A 26,962-nucleotide genomic window follows, 5' to 3' on the forward strand; every position below is an offset into this window, starting at 1 on the left:
GATACACCATAAAAAGAGAGCTTATGGAGAAGACCAGCATGCCAAACTTTATCGAAGACTTTATAAATGTCGAGAGCAATTGCCTTAGCCTCACAACATCTATCTAATGCAGGATAAAACCTATAAGTTATTAGCATTAACAAATCAGCAGAAGAACAAGAAGATCAAAATCCATATTGATGATATTATTTATTAGATTCAAGATGAAAGATTAAATGTTTGTTAATTAAAAACTTAAAAACATTGCTAATGATAGGAAGAAGACTAATGGGAAGGTAGTTGGACGAGTTAGCTCTCAAGAATTTTCAAAAATAAGGAAAACAGACGTCACTTTCTAGCAGGCTGGAAAACATGACTCTGATAAGCACTTGTTAAATAGTTTTGAAAGTATAGACAACAGCTCCAATTAACACTTCTGCAAGACTATAGCAAGTACGTTGTATTGACCACAAGCTGTAGAAGAGTCTTTAGATAGAGAAGCTGGATAGAGATACGAATGCCAAGCAATGGATCGACCTGTTTGTTGGCTATATCAGTTAGGAAATGTGATTAGTGGAATCAAAAGATGAGATTGATGAAAAGTTCTAAGCTAATAATTCAACTTTGTCTTTAGGCAAGATTACAAAATATAAAGCATGCAAGAGAGGTGGAATAACAGATTTGCCTATATTAAAGACATTGTTAAAGATTTTCCAGATGTCTCAGGAGCATAACATTTGAGATAAAATACGAGATTTTGTGACCTGAGAATAGCGGGCTTCAGCCTTAGACTAATCCTTTTTACATTGGTTTCTAGCAATTGTAAACAGACGTCTGTTTCTAAAGAATTGTTTTCACGTTAAATATGAAAGTAATTGTTACAATTGAAAATTGCAGCAGCGCGATAAGAGGAAAACCATGGAGAAGAGTGAAGATTGACATGGAATTGTCAAGAGGGAATAAAAGATTCCATGCCAGCCTGAATCCAAGAAGTTACATAATAAGCAAATTTATCAGCAGGAACAAAGAAAATCATGGCAAGAGTCCAAGTCAGCTTAAGGGTAGTTGTAAGAGATATGATGATAGGGGAATTCTGCAAAGTCATTAACACTAGAACAAAGCCATTCAATGTGATAAGCATTAACGTTACCAAAAACAATGATATTGGCTTAAGAATAAAGAGAAAGGACTCGATTAACTTGATCAGAAATAATATCCAAAATAATACAGTCTTAAAATAAAAGAGAGAGGTATAGAAAATAAGAAAGGTGATAGAGTCAAGTAGTACTAAACAAAGACACATAAAAGAATAGCCTGTAAATTCAAACCTAGTTTTCTAACAAATGGTTGAATTCTTGCAAATATAAATGGCCAGACCAAGCATGTGACTATTTGAGTCTTTACAAATTAAAGGAAAATAACCATCAACAATAAGTTCACAAGATAAAACAGCTGATTCAAATTAGTCTGAACTTTGAAAGAGATAAGACTTAGCAAAGAAAAGTTACTTCATAGACCACAAATATTAGAGAAAGGTTTAGAGAACTTGGTGATGACAATGGTTTTTTGAGTTTTAAAGTTTTTTATATTTTATTAAGTTTGAAACAGTTATCACTGTAAAACTATACTTCAGAATATTTTAGGACACATGATCACATTTTAATAATTTACAACACTAGTATAACACTGTTGAGATATTAGAAAAGTTTTCAAGAAGTTTAGATAATGCTCTTAAGTCCGTAATATTATAACCAACTTAGTTTAATTTTATTTGAATAGATTTTGCAATTCGACTGTCGTAGAATGAACATAGCATGGAATTAAATAGTCTTTTATAGCATCACTATCATTGAATAAGAGTTTTTACTGTAGAAAATCTAAATATTTTGCACACACAAAAAAATTATCAATTAGTTTATTATTATTAGTTAAAAAATAATTACTTGTAAATTTGTCAATTTTTCTTATTAAATCTATTCTCTTCATGTTTCTTAAAGCTGTTTTTAACTCCTCAAATGTTGGATTATCACTCATTTGCATCCATGTAGTTAACATTGAATATGCCTTTTCGTCAGTTTTAGGATTATCTTCATCAATCATACTTAAATAATGTTCTTCAATATTTAACCTACGTCCAAGAGTTTTCCAACTTACTCCAACGCATTCACTAAAACTCAACATGAACTCTTGGCTATTAAGAATGTTTTCACACTTCTTTGCATATGTATTATTTTGCGCCATTTTGATGTTTCTAAAAAAAAAAATTAATACATACTTATATGTATATATATATATATATATATATATATATATATATATATATATATATATATATATATATATATATATAAATTAATTGCATTGCAGCAACATCTTCTTTATATTGATTTATAGCATTTATTTGCCATTTTATAAAATTTTTTATTTATTAAATAGTGTTAAAACTTTTATCGAACAATACACTATAGTGGCTGAAGTGGTTAGCTCTATGAATGGAAAATACCAAAAATCTTACTTTGGACTACAAGCAATCTTTTAAAATTTATTTACATTGTAATACGCCTATTGAGAATTTATGTTAAATAATATAATTGCAGTATATTATGGAATCGTAACTTTAGCTTTAATTTGCAAACTTGTGAAATTTCAGATTCTTGAATGCTATACTTAAGTGAGGACTTTGCTTGGTACTGCAATTATTATAACTGTTGCAAAGACATTTAAAATATTCGTCAAGGAAATGGAATAAAAATAGCTACAACTACTAGCACATAAATTTTTTCTTTACTTTTACTTATTAAGGGAAAAACTTCTTAAAATATTCTTAAGTAAAAAAAACTTTTTTATGAAATTTATAGACTTTTTTATTTATTTATAATCATTTACAAAAAAGGACCTTTTTTAGTTTTATTTAAAACAATTTGAAGCAGAAAAACTCACAATGCGTTGCTCAAATACTAAATGAGGAAATAGGCTTTTAAATAAAGGATTCAACATATTGAACTGATTATTTCACAAGACGTCGAATTTTTGTTTCTATTTCTATATTTAAAAGAAAAATATTAGGTTTCTATATAAAAAAAGTTTTTCGTATTTTTTTCAATTCATCTGGACTAATTTTAGATTATTCCGGAAAACTACATTAGTCTGGATAAATTTTTTCATTAAACCGAAAGCGCCGATATTTATATAATTTTATGAATTAAATCAGAAACACAATTTAATAATAAAATGTCATTGAAAATAATAAAAAAATCTGCTATGATCTGATTCTTCGCTTGGTTTTTTAAAAGTTCCTCAACGTTCTATTCTAATAGATGTTTTTAAATACTTGTAGCTATGAAAATAGCCATTTTTTAACTCATTGCAGAACTGCTCATCAGTTCTTCATTTAGTTCATGGTCTTTCTTTTTCTTTTTATACTTCCTAGAATAGTTAATTTATATCTGGTCTTGAAGCTGTGCTATTCATATCAATAAGTAAATCTCGAAACAACTTAATCATTCTGATATCCTAGTTTAAATTTCCCCCTGTCACGATCGGATAATTATAAAATTTGCGAGCAACATTTTCAGTATTGGTTGTGCCACTTCCTTTCCTGACAAAAGAAACCCATATTTTCAATTGTATCTTGAATAAATGCTGGAATTTTTTTTTGCTTTCAATAAATTCTTAACTCTTTTGTGAATATTTCTTCCTTGCTTTTTTTTTTTTTTATATTTCTTTCCTGCTAAGAGTTTACAAGCAGTATTAAAAACCCACTCCATGCAGCGCATCCATAAATAAAGACTGCAAATTCCAAGTTTTAAAACTTGCTTGCTTAAATTTTTTTATTTTTTTTTCAAATAGTTTCAAATTAATCTCCTTAGAATTTGCAAGACAAACACAGCAGAATTGAGATGAAATTCTTTTCTTAAGCATATTGGATACAACAGTGTTTAGTGTTTTAAAAATTAGACTTTACTACTAAAGTACTTTCACCTAGATTAAATTCAATATTGTTCAACACAAAAAATTTAATAAAAATTGAATTTAAAAATTAAAACTCTGCATTAAAAAAAAAAGAAAAAATACTTAAAAAAAAAGTTTAAAACACTAAAAGAAGGAAATTGTATTAAACAAAAGTAAATTTTTATTTATTTCATTTCATTTAAAATCTAAGTTTGTCAAAGATTGTCAAAGATAAGATTTTTATAGATGATTTCGGTTGAAGTTTTATTAATTCACTGCAACTACGTTGAGCAGTAGAAATTGTTTGTGCATATGTCACAATAGAGATGTTTATGTTGTTAATGTGCTTAGGTAACTAAGTTTGCGTGTATAACACACATTAAAAAGAAAACTTTTTTTTCTTATAGGTTAAGGTTTTTACATTCAAACTTTTTATCTTCTAAAGATAAATAATGGAGCGAAGCTCCTATTAAGCTCGGAATGGTCTGGAAAAAAATTTAATAAAAACTTAACAGAAACTTAATAAAGAAAAAAATTAAGGTCATACCCGTTATTTTATAGGTCTACATTTTTACAAATAGAAGTTCTGTAGTATTGAACAAGAATTGTTTACTCAAAACAAAGATTTGACTGATTTTTATTTTCAACCACTTACTAAAAGTTATTGAAATAAAAAGGCTATATAAAAAGACTATATAAAAAATAAGTATAGATATGGTAGGTGTGAAATAGACTTACCATGACCCATATTATAAGGGTCATGTCAAATTCACATATGTTCAAGTCTAATTTTAAAATTTCTTTAAATTTTTTATACCAATTGTAATTAATCAACACATATCAAGCGGGTATTTTAAATATTATTTAGAATAACTGCTTCGGATACTTATATCTGAACCACTAATATATAGCGGTTTGTGAAACAACTACAGAAGAGTATAAAATATTTAAAAGTTAACTATATTATAAATTATTTTTTTATTCATAACTTTAAAAGGTAGACAATATGCATAGTTTTTTTAAGGCCTACTAAAAAATATTAAAGTAAGATATAAGTATAGAAATGGTAGAATTGACTTATACACTCCTGTGTTTTATGGGTCAAGACAGCTAAAATGTGTATATTTCAATATACTTTACATTTTTCTATATTTATATGTACATTTTCGATTAGGAAAAATATAAAGAAATACAAACAAGATAAGAATTCTTCTGGATGTAATCAAGTAACAGTGATTATACCTTTCCAAGCTTCTTCATTTTAAGCTTTATATTTCTTTGTAAAGGTGAATGAAAATATATATACATTTATATACATTTTTTGGTTTTTTGTTTTGCCATCTTAGATAAAAATTTTGCAAGAAAAATCACTACATTGTTTTTCCTCATGAAACATTGCAGCCAACTTGATTTTTTTGGAGAAACAGATATACTTCCTAATTATTTTCTAATTTTACACAATTACATTCTAAATATCACATTTGATAACATTATTTCTGTTTGATTGTATAAAGCCTTTGGTTATATTAGTAGAAACTTTGTGATAAACTTTTGCATAACAAGTGAAATACAAAAAGTTGTATAAGGCTTGCATGTGTTAATTATTTATATAAATGCTATCAGTGCTGTACTCAGCAATAATTTAGGAAATACCATTTATGAAAAAGATTCTTCCCCTTTCCAACCTTCTTTATACAAAGAGTTTTACAATGATAATGCATTCTGTATTGAAAAATTTTAAATTTTGTACTTATAGAGTGGCACAAACACTTTCTTGGCACTTTTTTCACAGAAAAAACTAAACAAAAACATTTTTGGTTCAAAATGAGTCAGCAAAAAGCAAGATTTCATTCAGAAAAGATTTCATTCAGAGTCAGATCTGTTTTGGTTGTGTTAATTAAGGCAAAAAAATATCTATATTTGAGGAAAACAGTTTATTGATTTATCTGATCACAGACTATCTGAACTCAGTCTGAACCTCAAGTCTAAAATCTCATCTGCCTGGAATTTGCTGAAGCTGCATAACTTATATTTTAAAACAGAAAGATAAAGCTGTCAGTAAAGATTTGGAGACTTTCTGAATAAATGACTGTCATTAAGTTAAAAATAATTAAAAAAGATGACAATTGCTATTGAGCTGTTTGAGCTAAGGCTAAAAAAGTACTAAAAGCAGTACTAGAACAACTAAAATCAGTTGTTCACTTAATCTTTCTAAATTTATCTATCTGATGATTATAGATGATAATCTGAGATAATTCCATTATAAAAAAGAAATTCATCCTGCTCAGAATGCTGTCAAAATGTTGGCAACGGTATTTGTTAACCTTGCAACAAAAAAACAACTGCTGAAAACTCCTATGCCTTAATTACATCAATAAATCAAAATACTTCTGACAGAGTTGTTTCTTGTAAGCTAAATATAATATATCTATTATTGGTGATAGCACAAGTATAAAACTTGCAACAGGAGGAAACATTCTTCCTGTTAAAGTATACAGAGACCAGTCACTTAGCATATAAGAAATAAAACAATCAAAAAGTTGACGATAATCTTTTAAATTGTACAGTAATAGGAAAAATACAGCTGATAAGTTAAAATGCTAAAAGAAGAACACCTATGCCAAACACCTATGCTGTTACAGGAGAACAGCTATGCTGAAGTTACAAACAGAACACATTAATTGAATAGGTTTTATGACGTGATAAAATGTCGACTCAAGAACAGTAAAAATTTTTTTTGAAAAAGATATTGTTAATTGTACTGAACTATCTATGCTGGTAAAAGAAGATACCAGGTCTTTTTAATTCAGTTATATGCAGGGATGAAAAAAGAGTCCAAAGTCCAGGATTTCCTGTTTTTATCCGGAATTTGGAGTCCTGCCTGTCCTTATAATTTTAGGGAATCCCAGACTTTGGGAATTTTAAATTTTATATCAGCATATAAACCTTTACTAACAAACCATTATTAGCTTCTACAAGTTTATTAGTTTAAAATTGTTTAGCCAACAGCAACGTAACTTTAAACCAGTGAAAGCTTGAATGTATTAAATTGCGCTGCATATGGCAAGCTCTGCGTCATATAAATTATTCCAAAATTTGAAGTGTGTTTATTACAAACACAGTCTATAGCATGCAGGTTAAGATTTACTAAAAGACTTACATTTATTCTATTCATTTTCCAAGACTTTTTGTTTTTAACTTTTTTTTTTGTACTTTGCTATTTGGTTTAATTTTGTAAAACGTATTCAAAATTTCTTTGTCATAATTAATATTAAATAAAAAAAACAGAACAGTTTTATCAAAATTGTTCGTCAATTTATTCAGAAATGTTTTTTTCCAGGCATTTGATCATGAATCCTACATAGAATTTGTGTAAAAATGGCTTCACAGTTCGGATTTACACTTAACAGTGATAATATGAGAATTCAAGTTTGCAACCTTGCCATAAAGCATCACAAAGAAAATAAAAATGTCATATATAAACTATGGATCTATTTAAAGGTTGATTCAACTACAAGATATATGTGTCACTACCTTGGTATTAATGCCCTATACTCTAAAGACAATCAATTTATTGTTGTCAATCTTTGCACCATTGATACAAAAGGAATACAAACTGCAGACCACACTAAAAAGATTATTGAAAAATGTTTAGATAAGTTTGGAATTAATAAAGCTAACATTCTTATTTTTTATTTATCATTCATTTATTTAAATTTGAAAATGATATGTTTATGTATTTCTTCTTTATTTGTTTAAGGTTACATAAAAAAACTATATATTTTTGTTAACTACAACATGATATATTTTGATCATTTTACTAATAAAAAATATAAAAATTATTTAAAAGTTTTTAATATTCTGAAAGCCAATTCTATGACAAAAAAAATCAAGGTCTTATTTGTAAAATTCTGATAAGTAATTTTTATTTTATATTCTTTGAATTCATCATGATCCTAGTTCATTATTTTACGCGTAGTCATATAGCTAATTTTACGTGTAGTCATATAGCTGTTAACTCAGTGGCAAAAGAATTAAGACCACTATAAATGAAAAAACTTGCCACAGGACACGTTTTTTCAAGATTAGTTTTAGAAAGTAAGATTTTCTAAGAACCAAAACACATCAAATTTGTTTGAAAATTTACATATTGATTAAAAAGAGATAAGGAATCTAATGGAATGGGGAAAGCTTTTTAACATTTATACATAATTTCTAAATACTCACCATTTAAAAACTTTAAAGTTGATTTATTAAAAAAAAAAGTCTTATTAAGCTCTTTACAACCATGTTAACCATATATAAATCGACGTGGATAGCCTACCGAAAGTCGGTAGCCAAAAAAATAAAAATTTGCCTACCGAAAGTCCGTTTTATTGGCTATGAATGTCACGTGTTAATAATGGAATCTTGTTTATATTTTTTATCTTTTTTCACCACATTTTTCGAAGTATTTTTCGTACAGCTGTTTTCATAACTTACTTTATTGTGTTTCTAGCGAAATTATGGCTTTTTCATGCTCTGATTCTTTTGCATCATTTGCAGTTTTAAAAGAAGCTATTAGGAAGTACGAAGATACTTCTTTTATAAAGTTGTGGGTAAGAGATGCTAGAACTATTGAGGCTGCTAGGAAATCCATTCCTAAAAAAGCTGCTTTAATGGCAGCTGATATTAAATATTATTTTATAAAGTATTGTTGCATTCATGGTGGTCAAAAATTTAAATATTATGGGAAAAGCAAGGAAAAGCGTAAAACTTCGTAAGTTATTGTGTTTATTGTTTTAGCAAAGTATAGAAATTTACTTTGATTTATATTATATTATAATTGCTATTGGATTAAAACTTATAATCCAATAACTAACAGAATAAAAAAGTCTTATGTTGCATTTTGATTGTGCTAATAATTATAGAACTTTTAAAAAAGACTGTCCATTCTACTTGAATTTTAAAGCTTCTGAAGATGGTCAATTTTTAGTGTTTCATACAATTAATAATACACATAATCATGAAGTATCTGAAGTAAAAAATTTTTGTTTTGTATTTAAATAATTTCTTATTAGTTTTTAATATAAGTTACACACAAACACACACACATACACATATACATACATACATATACAAATGCACATATATGTATATATATATATATATATATATATATATATATATATATATATATATATATATATATATATATATGTATGTATATATATATATATATATATATATATATATATATATATATACACATATATATATATAAAGTTAATAAAAGAGTGAATATATTATAGGGAGGTTTACTTACTTTTTTGATTCAAGATCACACATTTTGAGTATTTTTTTTAAGAATGTAATTGATGTCAGAATTAAAATTGTATTGTTGAAAGTATATTATTTTTAAAGCTTTGTTTCGTAGGTTAAATAATCTAAAAAATGCATGAGACTTGGTTTGTCCCTAAACCTGACAAGCATATCTGAGATGTGATCCAAAAATTGAATGGTTTATATTGAGTAAAGTTTCATAATTGACATAGTGACACATTTTGGCTAGCATTCCATTTCACCGCTACACAATTTCACCGCTAAATTTTTAAGACTAGAGGAATAGGATAGATTTTGAGTCAGTTTTGATTCTAAGATATTTTAATGAAACTAGGTTTTTATATATTTTATTTTTAAGTTTAGGTTTTTATATTTTTTAGATTGATGTGATTTGTAAATGATGAGTTCAGTTTTGTTGGTAATAAAACTTAGTTTATTAAAGTGCAGCATGTAACTAGATTAGATAAATGATTAATATATTTGCTAATTTTTTTTTAATGGTTGGTTTGTTATGAGTAATTTTATGTTGTCAGCAAAATAATAAGCCTTCAAAATTTTAGATATTAAGATCATTTATAAAAATGAGGAATAGCAATGGTCCTAATTCAGAACTTTAGGGTATACCTATGGAGCATTTTATTGGCAAAGATTTGGCATCATTAATGAAGACAAATTGCAAAATTTTAAGAAAGTATGATGAAAACAATTGTAAAGCAATACCTCGAATACCGTAGTGTTCTAATTTACTTAGGAGATTAGAGTGATCAACAGAATCAAAGGCTTTCCCCAAGTCAAGTAACAATCCACGTGTAAAAATTTTATTGTCAAGAGCTTTTTTAATAGTTTCAGTTATTTTAACAAGTACATGAGTTGTTAAGTGTCTGCTATAAAGTCCATACTTATATTTGTGGAGACTTTGATTTTTTTCAAAAAAAGCTATAGAAGCTTTTTCAAGTACTTTGCTAATGTTAGATAGAAGAGAAATTGATTGATAATTTGTGTGGTCCATTATAGAACCCTTTTTATGAATAGGAATGACTTTGAATATCTTAAAGACATCTGGAAATAAGCCTTTATTAGAAGAACTGTTATATGGTACAAAGAGGTTTAGAAGTAACATGATAATTAAGTTTAAGAAGGTGTGTGGAATCTAAACTTTTATTGTTTTCTATAATTTTTTATTGTGTGTGGGATCTAAACTCTTATTGCTTTCTAGAATTTTTTTTATTAAATCAGACACCATATTCAGTCACTAGATAAAGAGAAAAAAAATTAGAATTGGAATTTTTAAATAGTCAGAGAAGAAATCATTTTACTTTTAGGTAGGCATTGTATTGTTTTATAGCAGTTGTTGAAAGTGTTAGCAACAGCCATACTGTATAAGATGCTGTTACCATTAGATTCTGTTACCATTTAATTTGAGATGGTAAGATTTAATTGGTGTGGAGGATCTGTGTATTAGAAGTCTACTACATTAAACTTTGCCATGGCTACAAAATAAAACAGAAAACTTCAAGATGAAAATCGCAATTTAAAATCCAAATAAACAGAAATGTATACGCTTATACCAAGTACCACTGGTTTACCATCATGTTTAATCAGTAATAAAATGTTGTTGAATAATATATATATATATATATAAATATATATATATATATATATATATATATATATATATATATATATATATATATATATATATATATATATATATATAAATATATATATATATATATATATATATATATATATATATATATATATATATATATATATATATATATATATATACATACATTATAAACCAATTAATTTTGTACAGATTGTTTTGAAGTGGACTGAATTTTCTTCTTTATTAATCTTTGTTTTAAATTCAGATTCTCTATAAGCACTTGCCAAATCAAAGAAAACTTCCAGATTATGCTATCGAGAAAGCTAAAGAGTTAATGCATTTAAAACCAAACAAAAAACTGCTCCAAAAAGAGTTGATTAAATCCACAGGTAAAATTATCACTTTAAGAGATCTTTCAAACATTGCTGCTTTATCTAACAAAGTTGAAAATAGGAATGATATCACAACATTTGTTACAACTTTAAAAGACAAATATAGTAAGTAGTCTTATGAACTGATAATGCTTCTTGTTTTTATTTTATTTTTTCTCTCTTAAATTTGGCATGTTTTTAAATAAAGTTTCTTCATTTGTTTCTGTTTTTATTGCTCAATAATTTGTAATTTATTGATTTTATATTGTTTTATTAGGTCAAATTTAAACTATATTTTCTGAATCTTTCTGGTTTTGTTTAGAAAGCTAATAAATTGACTTATTAAATTGAAAATAGGGATTGTTGTTGACATATAAGTCTCAGCTTTAAGGTGAACAGTTTCAGCTTCAACTTTATGCTGAACTTGAATAAGGATTATTATAATCAGCTTGAGAGTTGATAAGGATTATTATAATCAGCTTGAGAGAGAGTGAGTTTAGGAGTTACTCCTAAAGTTTAGGAGTAACTCCTAATGTTTAGGAGTTACTCCTAAAGTTTAGGGATTACTCCTAAACTGCCCCTCAAATGATTTTATGCAAGTGAGACTAAATGAATAACTTCTAATTTTAGATGATTAAATTTTAAAAATTTATTTTTAGATCGAAAATTAATTAATCTAGATAAATTGTGTACTGTGATGCAAATAAAAATATATAATAACTATAAATATATGTATTATAAGTAGTATATATACAGTATATATATGTTTAATGACAATCACTGTGCAAAAATGGAAATGGTCTCCTATCTATATTAAAAAGTCAAATACAGCATGACATACTTTATTGGTGACCACTTAATTAAAATTAATAAATGTTTTAATGAATTTTTTTATTAATAGATGGTTTTACAGCATTAGTTATTAAGATTAAATGGTTTTGTTATAGTGATGCTTAGTTGGTTTTTAAAAGCTGACGACGTACAGAAAGCTCTTTCTGGTACCCTTATCAATAAGAGTGCTGTAGAAAAAAGACCCAATTGTATTCCATCATCTATACTTGATGAAAGTGCATTAGAGTTGCTTTCTTCATTGCAAATATACTTTAGCTCAGATGCATGGAAAGCACTTGATAAAGTAATCAAGGCTAAAAAAAATCAACATATCTGGCCATGCGCTGTTTGCCTGAAGAGCACAAGCAAAGAAAATAAAACTGGCATTGCAATAGCATGTGATTCATGCTTGTTGTGGTCGCATAAAAAATGTGTAGGACAAAAAGAGACATCCTTTTTAAAAGCAAGGTATTGGTTTTATCGCACTTGTTATGGAAGGTAATGATTTAAGTATTAACTTTATAATTTTTGTATATATATGTATTAAATTGATTGTTACAGTTTATATAGTTATATTTAAATAGTATTATATATTATGATAAATAGTATTATATAGTATGATTGTTACAGATTATATAGTTATATTTAAATAGTATTATATATTATGATAAATATTATTATATAATATGATTGTTACAGATTATATAGTTATATTTAAATAGTATTATTTAGATTGTATATATTAGATACAGATGGTGAAAATATTTATAAAACCTCTGTATGCAATGTCATATTTTATTTTTTGAGCTATTTTTTGATCCAAGCTTTGAGATAAATAAAAATCTAATCTTATAAAATAAAAATAAATAGTTTTAAAGAAAAAGAGAAAGAAAAAAACAACAGTTTTTTAGTAACAACATTTTTTCCTTTTTTGTTTTTATTTGTTTTTTGTTTTGTATTTAATCTAGAAATATGAAATGCCGAGTCCTATGGTTTACCTTCTCGTGGTGCATTTCGTTAAATAAGTTACAAAAGTTTTATACTTTGTAATTTATAAACTAAAAACCAAGGCAATATTTATTGAAGTTATTTAAAGTTTGTGGAGATGCAATTCCTTGCTTTGTCCAACCTTTTAGACTATATATATATATATATATATATATCCACATACAAACATATAAATAAATATATATATATATATATATAAATTAGTACCAAAAAATAACAAATATCTAACTTGAGCTTCTACTGCCAGGTTCCTGATGATCCTGCTGAAGGAGAAACTGACAGTAGAAGCTCAAGTTAGTAAAGTGTTATTTTACTATATATATATATATATATATATATATATATATATATATATATATATATATATATATATATATATATATATATATATATATATATATATATATATATATATATATATATATATATATATATATATATATATATATATAGAGAGAGAGAGAGAGAGAGAGAGGGAGAGAGAGAGAGAGAGAGAGATTATGTAGATTCAAGTATATATAAACCTATATATAGAATATGTAGATTCAAGTATAAATAAACCTGCAAATATGTTAAAATTGTACAAAATTCAAAACTCTGTTTAAGTATATTTTTCTGTACATACTTATAAAACTAATTACAGCTCTTTTTAAATGTAAAAATTCTTTGATTTGGCAAGTGCTTATAGAGAATCTGAATTTAAAACAAAGATTAATAAAGAAGAAAATTCAGTCCACTTCAAAACAATCTGTACAAAATTAATTGGTATATAATGTATGTTTATATATATATATATATATATATATATATATATATATATATATATATATATATATATATATATATATATATATATATATATATATATATATATATATATATATATATATTATTCAACAACATTTTATTACTGATTAAACATGATGGTAAACCAGTGGTACTTGGTATAAGCGTATACATTTCTGTTTATTTGGATTTTAAATTGCGATTTTCATCTTGAAGTTTTCTGTTTTATTTTGTAGCCATGGCAAAGTTTAATGTAGTAGACTTCTAATACACAGATCCTCCACACCAATTAAATCTTACCATCTCAAATTAAATGGTAACAGAATCTAATGGTAACAGCATCTTATACAGTATGGCTGTTGCTAACACTTTCAACAACTGCTATAAAACAATACAATGCCTACCTAAAAGTAAAATGATTTCTTCTCTGACTATTTAAAAATTCCAATTCTAATTTTTTTTCTCTTTATCTAGTGACTGAATATGGTGTCTGATTTAATAAAAAAAATTCTAGAAAGCAATAAGAGTTTAGATCCCACACACAATAAAAAATTATAGAAAACAATAAAAGTTTAGATTCCACACACCTTCTTAAACTTAATTATCATGTTACTTCTAAACCTCTTTGTACCATATAACAGTTCTTCTAATAAAGGCTTATTTCCAGATGTCTTTAAGATATTCAAAGTCATTCCTATTCATAAAAAGGGTTCTATAATGGACCACACAAATTATCAATCAATTTCTCTTCTATCTAACATTAGCAAAGTACTTGAAAAAGCTTCTATAGCTTTTTTTGAAAAAAATCAAAGTCTCCACAAATATAAGTATGGACTTTATAGCAGACACTTAACAACTCATGTACTTGTTAAAATAACTGAAACTATTAAAAAAGCTCTTGACAATAAAATTTTTACACGTGGATTGTTACTTGACTTGGGGAAAGCCTTTGATTCTGTTGATCACTCTAATCTCCTAAGTAAATTAGAACACTACGGTATTCGAGGTATTGCTTTACAATTGTTTTCATCATACTTTCTTAAAATTTTGCAATTTGTCTTCATTAATGATGCCAAATCTTTGCCAATAAAATGCTCCATAGGTATACCCTAAAGTTCTGAATTAGGACCATTGCTATTCCTCATTTTTATAAATGATCTTAATATCTAAAATTTTGAAGGCTTATTATTTTGCTGACAACATAAAATTACTCATAACAAACCAACCATTAAAAAAAAATTAGCAAATATATTAATCATTTATCTAATCTAGTTACATGCTGCACTTTAATAAACTAAGTTTTATTACCAACAAAACTGAACTCATCATTTACAAATCACATCAATCTAAAAAATATAAAAACCTAAACTTAAAAATAAAATATATAAAAACCTAGTTTCATTAAAATATCTTAGAATCAAAACTGACTCAAAATCTATCCTATTCCTCTAGTCTTAAAAATTTAGCGGTGAAATTGTGTAGCGGTGAAATGGAATGCTAGCCAAAATGTGTCACTATGTCAATTATGAAACTTTACTCAATATAAACCATTCAATTTTTGGATCACATCTCAGATATGCTTGTCAGGTTTAGGGACAAACCAAGTCTCATGCATTTTTTAGATTATTTAACCTACAAAACAAAGCTTTAAAAATAATATACTTTCAACAATACAATTTTAATTCTGACATCAATTACGTTCTTAAAAAAAATACTCAAAATGTGTGATCTTGAATCAAAAAAGTAAGTAAACCTCCCTATAAAATCTTCAATCTTTTATTAACTTTATATATATATATGTGTGTATATATATATATATATATATATATATATATATATATATATATATATATATATATATATATATATATATATATATATATATATAGGTACACGGAAATCACGTTTTACGGTGCCGATTTTTGTGCTAAAATTTTGTTCTACGTTTTTTTCACTTTTATTTAGGTAGCGTCAGACAAACGTTTTTTTGTGGTGTTTCTTTTTAGAAACATATATAAACCTAGATATTTTTCTGAAAGAAGAATGGTTAATTTTGATTTTTATGTGGCTTTTAATGTATAGTTACTGATTTTTCATGGTTTGTTATGGTCCTGAAAATATAGTATATTTTCTTACATTAATTTATAGTAAAAGAAATGTTGAGCCCGCTTTTTTTATTATTGTTTTAACTTTCTACATGCATTTTCTAAGCACATGCAAATTTTCAAAGAAAAAAAAAAGGGAGCAGATAGTTTACTATGTGTTATTCTATAAATACCTTTTTTTTTAGGTAGCCTTAGGCAAACGTTTTTTTGAGGTATTTCTTTTTAGAAACACATATAAACTTAGGATATTTTTTGAAAGAAGAAAGGTCAAGCTTGATTCTTATATTATTTTTAAGTATGGTTGCCTAACTTTTTTATGAATTTTTTTGCTGACAATTTTCTATGAAAATTTAGTCGATGTTATTACATTAATTTCGTATCAAAGAAATGTTGAGCCTGCTTTTTTTATTATTTATTCTACTTTCTACATGTATTTTATTTTTACCTGCCAAATTTCAGCCAAAAAAAAATGGGAGCAGATATATAACTAAGTGCAGCACTTTTGGTACCTAATTTCTGTTTTAATGAATTTTTTTTCGGTAATAGCGAACAATAAAAATTCGGGGGAGGATAGGGGGGCCGGTTCTTAGAAAACAATTTTTTTTTCTGCATTATTTTTATTATTAGATATCAGATAACAGAAAAACAGATAAAATGGAAAAAAAAGACTTACAAAAATATATAGATTCTCTAACAGATAGTAAGCAAATTTTTTTTTTCATAATTATATTATTGCTAACTATTTCTAAAGCAAAAACATAAATGTAAAAACCTTACTCTTTTTGTTTATCTTAGTAAGATAATCTTAAGTATAAAAAGATTAATGTATTACTAATACATTTTTAGTAATACATTTTTAATAATACAGTTTTAATCTAATACTATTAGATTAAAACTGTTTTGATTTTATTGATCGATAAAAGTATCGTTTCGCAGGTTCGTTAAAACATCATATAAGTATAAAAATTTGTTAATATACAAATAAGTATTAATAATACTTATTTGTATTTTAACAAATACTTTGTTAAAAATAAATTATTTTATGATTTGTATAATTTGCTTCTTTTCTTTTAATTTCTATAGAAGTCTACAAATCGAATTTATATTGTCGATATAAATTCGGTTTGTAGACTTCTATGGGATAAATAAGAATAAATCAATATTATTGATTTATTCTTAACAAACATATTTTTTAGTGTTTAGTTTTAAAATGATATAAAAATTACACTCATCTTCTTTTATTATTTTCCTGTTGTATACTACTTCATCCTTTAAATATTATTTAAATAATTATACAAACATGTCTAATATTTGCTTCTTGTTTAGATCCTAGCACTATCATTATAGATTTTTTGAGATTTCGTAAGTATAGTTCCCATAACATTTTTGCATTAACTTAATGTTTCTAAAGTTTTTTTAAATATAAGATATAATTATTGTTGTCTATACCTTTTTCTTGATGTATACTAATTTATATATGTTTATTGTTTACATAAGTATATACCCATTCTTAATGTTAGCTTCTTGTTTATATACATATAATCTTTATATTTTAATTTTTTAGTTGTTATTTTTTGAACTTAATTTTGGCAATTACAAGGTGTTATTTTTTATCGTACAATTTTTTTGTTACCTTTAGTTGAATCGACAAGGTCTACCATTGGTAAGTTTGTATATTATAACTTTTGTTATGAATCATAGTAACAAAAGTTTAAACATGTGTGTCTAGGTTTAACTCATATTTTGTTTAACTCTCCTTTCATCACTTGCTATAGTTAGTAATTTTGAAAACCAGGAATTTTTATTCTGTGAATATATTTAATGCTAAACTTATTTTTTTATGCGGTGTCTTACTCCTTTTTTAACTTTAGAACCATCTTCATCTGGTACAGTTGGTAAGTTCTAAAAACCTGTTATGCATTCCTTATCAAATGCAACATTTATTTTTTATAACAATCTTTTAACCTTAGTTCCAACTTTAACTGCAACAAGTGGTAAGTTTAAAAACTATTACTTTTTAATATGTGTATGCATTTCTCAACAAATGCAATGTTTATTTTCTATTAAAACTTTTTAACCTCAGGAACATCCTCATCTGCTACAATTGGTATATTTTAAATACTTTACTTTTTAATATGTCTATGTATTTTTCAAAAATTACAATATTTGTTTTTTTATTACAACTTTTTTACCTTAGTTTTATTGTCGTCTGCATCAAATGGTATGTATAAATAATATTACTTTTTCATATGTGTATCCATTTTTCATCATTTGCTGTATTAACTTTTTATTACAACTTTTTAACCTTAGGACCATCTTCATCTGGTACGATTGGTAAGTTTTAAAATTTTTACTTTCTATTTGTGTATGCCTTTTTTTATCAATTGCTATATTTTTCTTTTTTAAAACATTTTTTACCTTAGTTTCATCGTCCTCTGCATCAAGTGGTATGTCTAAATAATATTACTTGTTAATATGCGCATCCATTATTCATCATTTGCTATATTAATTTTGTATTACAACTTTTTAACCTTAGGACCGTGTACATCTTCTACGATTGATAAGTTTAAAAAATTTTACCTTTTAATTGTGTATGCATTTTTCATCAATTACAATTTTTCTTATTACAACTTTTTAACCTTAGTTTCATGTTCATCTGCAACAACTGGTATGTCTAAAAACTATTACTTTTTAATATGTGTGCGCATTTCTCAGCAATTGCAATATCTTTAAATGACAACTTTTTCTACCTTTAGTTCCACCTGCTCAACCTTCTGCTGGTAAATTTATGTATTAAAAATGTATCTGAATGGTTATCAAATTTTTATTATTCCTATTAATATACACTGTTTAATACATTTATATTGTGTTTTCATTTAAATTCACATAAAAGGAAAATCACTAGCAGTATTGAAATTTTTACTCTTATTAAAAATTTGTTTACCTATCAGTGATTTATAATTTTATATATTTAGATAAACTTTAACAAGTAAAAAGTTTTTATTAAGTGTTACATAATGCCATTTGTTACTAATATAATTATTGTTTATTTGCTTTTAGAGCTTACATATGAAGCCTACAGGGTTTACAGGACCCAGCATCCTGGACCAACCAGCAACAGATCATATTTGCGTTGGATCCGATTTGGGGGCAAAGATGACCCTCTTTTTAGATGGCCCTATTATCCCCCAAACAGGAGTGCTGGGGACAGCAGCAGAGGTACTGCAAGTGGTCGTGGCAGAAGAGGTCGACCTAGGCGGAATGGTGGCAGCATCTTGTAATGTGGTAAATTAGTTTTTTATTCTAATTTCTCTCTGTTTAAGAAAGCATTTTAACATTTTTTGTGAAATTGTTATTAATTTTTTTTTTCAGGTTTAGGGCAGCAGGGGGGAGGGGCGGCATACGCCCCCTCCAAAAAAGTTAATTTTATACACCACTAGTTACTATTTTTCAAAGTATTAAAATGTTATATTTATTTTTTATAATTTACTCATTTTAGTAGATATTATAATATTTAAAAGAATGAAATTTTGATAGGGTGTGTTAAACCTTACCCACAGCCTAACACCCAACTTTATGATAGACCTGTAATACTCGCTAGTGATGTAGAATAAAATAATACCAACATGTTATTCATAAATATTATCAATTTCATAAAAAAAAACACTCTTTTATGGAGATAAAGTGTTTTTTGTGAGGTGTCGGTGGTGGATTAGCACCCCCTCTGGATCCCTTGATGCGCTATTTACCTAGAAAAAAGTTTAAAATTAAAGCCCATTTTTACACCTATCTTTTGATACCAAGTTATAGATTTTTGAATAAGAATTGACAACGTTATAACAATTTATGTAAAAAAAAAATTTTTTTTGACCACAGTTTTATCAAGAAATCCATATATCGAAAATTTGCTACTAAAAACGTCATAACTTTTTATAGAATTGTCTGATTTTCGTAATTTTTTTCGTAATTCACCTTTGAAATACTGTATTTGAGAGCTTTCTAATGATATATAACATTCTAGTATTTGAATAATTAAAAAAAATCAATCCACATACCTATATATATATATATATATATATATATATATATATATATATATATATATATATATATATATATATATATATATATATATATATATATATATATATATATATATATATATATATATATATATATATATATATATATATATATATATATATATATATATATATATATATATATATATATATATATATATATATATATATATATATATATATATATATATATATATATATATATATATATATATATATATATATATATATATATATATATATATATATATATATATATATATATATATATATATATATATATATATATATATATATATATATATATATATATATATATATATATATATATATATATATATATATATATATATATATATATATATATATATATAATATATATATATATATATATATATATATATATATATATATATATATATATATATATATATATATATATATATATATATATATATATATATATTATATATATATATATATATATATATATATTATATATATATATATATATATATATATATATATATATATATATATATATATATATATATATATATATAAATATATATATATATATATATATATATATATATATATATATATATATATATATATATATATATATATATATATATATATATATATATATATATATATATATATATATATATATATATATATATATATATATATATATATATATATATATATATATATATATATATATATATATATATATATATATATATATATATATATATATATATATATATATATATATATATATATATATATATATATATATATATATATATATATATATATATATATATATATATATATATATATATATATATATATATATATATATATATATATATATATATATATATATATATATGTGCATTTGTATATGTATGTATGTATATGTGTATGTGTGTGTGTTTGTGTGTAACTTATATTAAAAACTAATAAGAAATTATTTAAATACAAAACAAAAATTTTTTACTTCAGATACTTCATGATTATGTGTATTATTAATTGTATGTTACACTAAAAATTGACCATCTTCAGAAGCTTTAAAATTCAAGTAGAATGGACAGTCTTTTTTAAAAGTTCTATAATTATTAGCACAATCAAAATGCAACATAAGACTTTTTTATTCTGTTAGTTATTGGATTATAAGTTTTAATCCAATAGCAATTATAATATAATATAAATCAAAGTAAATTTCTATACTTTGCTACAACAATAAACACAATAACTTACGAAGTTTTACGCTTTTCCTTGCTTTTCCCATAATATTTAAATTTTTGACCACCATGAATGCAACAATACTTTATAAAATAATATTTAATATCAGCTGCTATTAAAGCAGCTTTTTTAGGAATGGATTTCCTAGCAGCCTCAATAGTTCTAGCATCTCTTACCCACAACTTTATAAAAGAAGTATCTTCGTACTTCCTAATAGCTTCTTTTAAAACTGCAAATGATGCAAAAGAATCAGAGCATGAAAAAGCCATAATTTCGCTAGAAACACAAAAAAGTAAGTTATGAAAACAGCTGTACGAAAAATACTTCGAAAAATGTGGTGAAAAAAGATAAAAAATATAAACAAGATTCCATTATTAACACGTGACATTCTTAGCCAATAAAACGGACTTTCGGTAGGCAAATTTTTACTTTTTTGGCTACCGACTTTCGGTAGGCTATCCACGGTGCTAAATAGATTGACGAAAAAAAAATTCTCTGAAATGGCTATCTTCAGAAAGTAGGTAGTAAGAGTTTCCAAAATATGTGTTAGCTGATTTAGCTGATTAGCTTAAAATTAAATAAGAAAAACCAAAATTCATAAATAGAGTTCAACTCTTAAAAATAAAATGCTATTACTATAATTTTTAGAATAAATATTTGAGAGATATCAGGTCAGATAGAGGTTAAAAAAAAAAAAAAAAATTTCTATTATAAATTTAAAGCTGTTCGATTTAAATAAAAATGTTAAATAATATTTTAATTTGAAAATTAATTAAAATATTATATTTAAGATATTATAATAAATATGCATGGCTAAACAATAATAAGCTAAACATTAATAACAATAAACTTACATTCGTATCATACATATAAAACGTTCATTCAACACCCCTTCCTTTTTTTTTATTTGCGTTAACAGAATGTTTATAACTTTTATTATACGTTCGAGGCAATGGTGCATTACTAACTTTTTCTTGCATTTCAAACATGTGGGTGGGTTCACGTTGTTAAGGATGATCCAAAGTAAGATTTTGACTTTTTAATAAAACGCAGACTACTTAATTCATTATCTTTCGATACAAATTCAATAACTTTGTAAGTCTGCGTTTTGTTATATTTTCAAAATTATATTTTGAATCATCCTAAAGAACGTTAACCATTCGGGTGCGGCTTTTCCTATTTCACGCAATATTTATACCAGTGTAATAAATAATGCATAGTTACGCATACGCAAATATGAATAGTTGCGTATGCGTAAGTTTATAGCTAATCAGCTCTAATCGTCTTTTAAATAGTGTTATCGACTAAATCGACTAAAGTGAAAATAGTGGTTTTGCCAAAGCACATAATATTCGGCCAGACGCTCGGGCGAAGCTGCCGAATATTTGATGACACTTTCCTATGTTGAGAGTTCCCACCTGGTTAATTGAAGTGTGTATCGTGGGTATACTACAGGGCCGACGACACCGGAAGAGAGGGGGCGCTGGGCGTTCCCCTCCCCACTTTTTTTCTAAAGGATCATTTTATTTTTTATATTTTTTTTTAAAAAAATTTAGATATAAAGGACTTTTTTTTAAAATTGACGATTGTATCCCCCCTCCCTTTTCGAAGCCTTTGTCGACGGCCTGTACTAATATAAGACGTTAATGAATTATTATGATTCAGATTACTAGTTGATTCAGCTCTACTTCGTAAAAAAACGAAACGTAAATGAAAACGATCAAACTAATCTCTACGAAAAAATGCGTACATATGAAGATGTGAGAAAGAATAACTCTAATTGCAAATGATATTCAATTTGCAATTAGAGTCAATTTTAACAGAACTTGCTTAGAAAATTTTATTATTTGAAGGTGGTAGTGTGCATAGTTATAGGCTATTTTAGGAAGTATAACATCTCTAATTATAAACTATTACTTATTTTTTGTAAAATGCGTATATAATATATGAATACATGGAAACTCGAAGAGGATCATTAGATGTCACCGAGAACCGTTTAACAATACAATAATAATAAACCAATTGTTTCAAAAAAATATAAAATGAAATGAAATTACCGTTTAAGAAAACATACGTACAAATAAGATAAGGTATCTTAATTATAAAACACCGTTTAACAAAACAATAACAAAAAATATATATATTTTTTAATTACATTTAGATAACACTTATAACAGAGAAACGAAATCAAAAGAACTCGAATATATTATTTATTGAGAAAATAACTTGTATTAGTTTATTTTTGACAGTAGAAAAATTCCAATTTTGATAAAAATCAAAAATTTTTAAAACTATTTGGCTAAAAAATGATAAAATTAAATTGTTCTTATTACTAACTCTTGGAGTACAAAAAACTAACATCAGCCAAAAATTGTTTACTATTGTTTCTTAGAGAATTACTAAAAAAAGAAATTATATTGTTGCTTGCTTACAATGTTATTTACATAATCTTGATGACTTTAAATCGATTCAGAATCACCAGATAATCTTTTAAAACTCCAGAATAAAAATGGAATTGCTGAAATTACTAACCAGTTTATTTCTACATGAAGAAGTAAATTCAGCATCTGTCTAATACCTAACCTACTTGTTATGCGAAACCAATAATTAAAAAAACTAAAGCTGAAGATTTAGCAGAAATGATATCATATATCATTTCTGATATTTTATATCAATTATTCTAAACAAAAAACAAACATTAGCAAAAAATAACATATTTTCTTTCCTCCTTTATATTTTCGTTTTTATTTTCTCCTTTAAATTTCCTCTTGAGTAAGTAGTTTTTCAAAACAAGTTAAAATTTTCGAGTCTTTTCTTTTGAGCAGCCGTGGCGCAGTGGTTAGAGTTCTGGCTCAGAACCCAGAGGTCCTAGGTTCGATGCCAGCTCTAGCCCAACAAGCGACATTGGTAAGGAAGGAGGCGTGAACTTCCTGTTAAATGCTCTCCCGCGGTGCTCTTTGAAAAGACCGTAAGGACTTCTGGGAGCACCTAAAAAAACTACAAAAAAAAAAAAAAAAAAATTGGCACATTAAATGAAGTAGGCGTTTTAATTTAATATGAAAAACTACAGACCCGAAGAAATTAAAAATTTAGTAAATAAAAATTTTTTATTAACTAAATAATTAAGTTAAATTACATTTTTTATAGTAATACCAATATTATATATCAACCCATTTATAGTATTAAAAATATTTTTTTAATTATTATGGTATTTTACAATATATTTACAAATGTCACATACTTTTTGTGTTTGCTAAATTAGAGCACTTTTTTGATTTATGAATGACTATTTTTCTGAAATTTACATTAATATTTAATATAAAAAATTAATTTATTTCAAATTTTTCTCTTTTTTTTTGATACACATATGTACTCTGTTTAAAAATTTATAACAGATGACAATACCGATACCGTCAAGGATTTCATCTCAAATTTTGACTAGTAAATCCTTATAATCTTTTAGTTATTGCATTTTACATTTTTTTAGTTTTCCAACATGAAAAACATCCAATAACCAATAGGTTCAAATCTGGACTGTTGGCAGGCCATTCTGATACAGGAATCAAACAAGGGAAATTTTTCTTTTAAACGGTTTTTGCATTATTTTTGGACGCTAAATTCTGCTGGAAAGTAGATTTTTTTTTAAATTGTTTTTTTTTTTGCCGTTTAATAATATATACAGTTTCGAAGGATATAAATAAAAATAAATATTGGCGGGTGAATAAGAAAAAATATATAAGATATTATCATTTTCTTAAAACTTAAAAACTTAAATTAAGATTTAAAAATAAAAAAGTAAATAAATTAATATACAATATAGAAATAACATAAATAAATTAGTATACTTCATAGAAATTATGTAAATAAGTTAGCAATTGCCATAGAGGTAATACCATAATTAAGGTATTGAAAAAGAAAAACGTTAATACACTCAGTGAAGTATTTTTTGAATTTTTTTTTATTTTTGAATTAATTTTTAATAATTTATTTAAATAATTTAATTTTACGTAATTTTTGAATTATTTTTTGTATTTGAGATTTAATTTAAAAAAACATTTAAAATCGGAGAAATTAAAATCCATAAGTAAGAATACCTGTTTTGATTCATTTTTAAACTGCTCTATACTAGTTTTATGTGTATTTACAATCTTGGGAAACATTTTCGACAAGTAAGGTCCATGGTAAAGAACTGAATGTGAAGTTAGTTTTAAATTATATTTTGGGACAACAAAGTTGTTATTTGAAAATTTTGTTGAATATTTATGAACTATTTTGTCAAAATAGGATTGAAATGTTTTAGAAAATAATCCTATATTTGTTTTATACGTGAACATTAAAACTTGGTGTAAGTTGATTTTATAAATGTTTTATGTTCCAAGTAAAAGCAGAAGAGGCTCACAGGGTACAGTTCTATCAGCTCCAAAAATTGTTCTGCACGCGTGTTTTTGTTTACAGTACAATTTTTTTAATTTTGTATGGTTTGTACTTACTCATGCAATATTGCAATAAATTAAATAACAATGAATAAAAGAGAAATATAAACTTTTTAAAGAAATATTGTTTAAAAATGGTTTAGTTCTATATATCATTGCTAAATTTTTTGATATTTTATTTTCAATACTTTTTATATGTGAACTCCAACGTAAATGTTTATCTAAGATTACGCCTAGAAAGTTTACTGAGTTTCTCTTTTAATGTTAGTGTTATTGATTATTAGGTTAGGCAATTTGATGGGAATATTTTTTGATTTATTTACTTTGTGGAACAAAATAAATTTGGTTTTATCCACATTTAGAGAAAGTTTATTACTTATAAACCACTCATTAACTTTCGATAATTGTTCGTTTCTTGTTTCAAATAGTGTATTAATATCTCTGTGGAAATAAAAAAGATTGAAGTCATCTGCAGAAAGAATACAATTTAATAGGTCTGTTGCTAAATTGAAATCATTAACGTACACTAAGAACAACAGTGGTCCTTAAGAAGACTCCTGGGGAACCCCGCAGGTTACGGCAGACGGGATTATTTGTTTTTGTTCATATTCTATAAAATGTTTTCTATTGGTCAAATAACTTTTGAACAAAAGTAAATTGTTATTTTTTACTCCATAGTGTTCAAGTTTTTTTACTAGTATATTATGATTAACGATATCGAAGGCTTTTGACAAATGAAAACTCTTAAGGTAAAGTAGTTGCTACTGAATGCACTTGATAGATGAACGCCAAACATTCTATTAGTATGAGGTTTTACAAAATAGAATATAAAAATAGAACTCCTACTTAAATTCAACTTCTTTATCAATAAATTATTATATAAATTAAAAAATTTAGTGCACGCTTTTTGTCCTTGGAAAATGCACCAAAAAATATAACCTTCGATGCATTTCTGAAAGCTCTTACGTAACGTGGGATTCAAACTAACTCAACCATTTTGTCAATTAACAGGGCGCTTAAGCAGGAATAACTTTTCATTGGAAAAAGTCGTCGGTGGTGTCGTTTCTTTATCAATTTTCATCTCTTAATACGCTTAAGCCTATTTCTGATTGTCAGACCAGAGATAACAGAGAAACCGGCCCCTCCCCTTTTTTTTTCAAAGAAAATTCTAGATATAGATGACTTTTTGAAAAATTGATGATTGTGCCCCTCCACTTTGAAACCA

The 26,962-nt window shown here is 25.5% G+C and overlaps 1 protein-coding gene and 2 long non-coding RNA genes across 7 annotated transcripts in view; 2 read left to right on the top strand and 1 right to left on the bottom strand.

Annotated features, from left to right (window-relative positions):
* LOC136076715 (NACHT, LRR and PYD domains-containing protein 3-like) overlaps positions 1 to 22,269 on the bottom strand; it is a 40,525-nt gene extending 18,256 nt beyond the window's left edge. For 3 of the 4 annotated variants that reach the window (XR_010636535.1, XM_065790084.1, XM_065790086.1), the window contains exons 1-2: positions 22,159 to 22,269; positions 1,923 to 2,230 (exon numbers count right to left, since the gene is read on the bottom strand). Coding sequence is in view for 3 of the 4 variants with exons in the window: in XM_065790084.1 (XP_065646156.1) it covers positions 1,923 to 2,230; positions 22,159 to 22,265 (415 nt within the window). In the remaining variant the exon portion in view is untranslated. Of the gene's footprint in view, positions 1 to 1,922; positions 2,231 to 8,291; positions 8,409 to 22,158 lie in introns of those variants that run through there. The other variant, XM_065790085.1, reaches the window with a different exon arrangement.
* LOC136076716 (uncharacterized) lies at positions 8,688 to 11,385 on the top strand. Its single transcript, XR_010636536.1, has 2 exons — positions 8,688 to 8,949; positions 11,130 to 11,385. It is a non-coding gene; the product is annotated as an uncharacterized LOC136076716 (long non-coding RNA).
* On the top strand, positions 16,627 to 18,042 carry LOC136076714 (uncharacterized). 2 transcript variants are annotated; one of them, XR_010636534.1, is made up of 3 exons: positions 16,627 to 16,665; positions 17,605 to 17,628; positions 17,837 to 18,042. It is a non-coding gene; the product is annotated as an uncharacterized LOC136076714 (long non-coding RNA). The 2 variants fall into 2 exon arrangements; XR_010636533.1 differs by lacking the exon at positions 16,627 to 16,665 and adding an exon at positions 17,273 to 17,327.
* Positions 22,270 to 26,962: the final 4,693 nt, after the last annotated feature.

Source organism: Hydra vulgaris, chromosome 02, assembly GCF_038396675.1.
Source record: "Hydra vulgaris chromosome 02, alternate assembly HydraT2T_AEP".
Lineage (NCBI taxonomy): Eukaryota > Metazoa > Cnidaria > Hydrozoa > Anthoathecata > Hydridae > Hydra > Hydra vulgaris.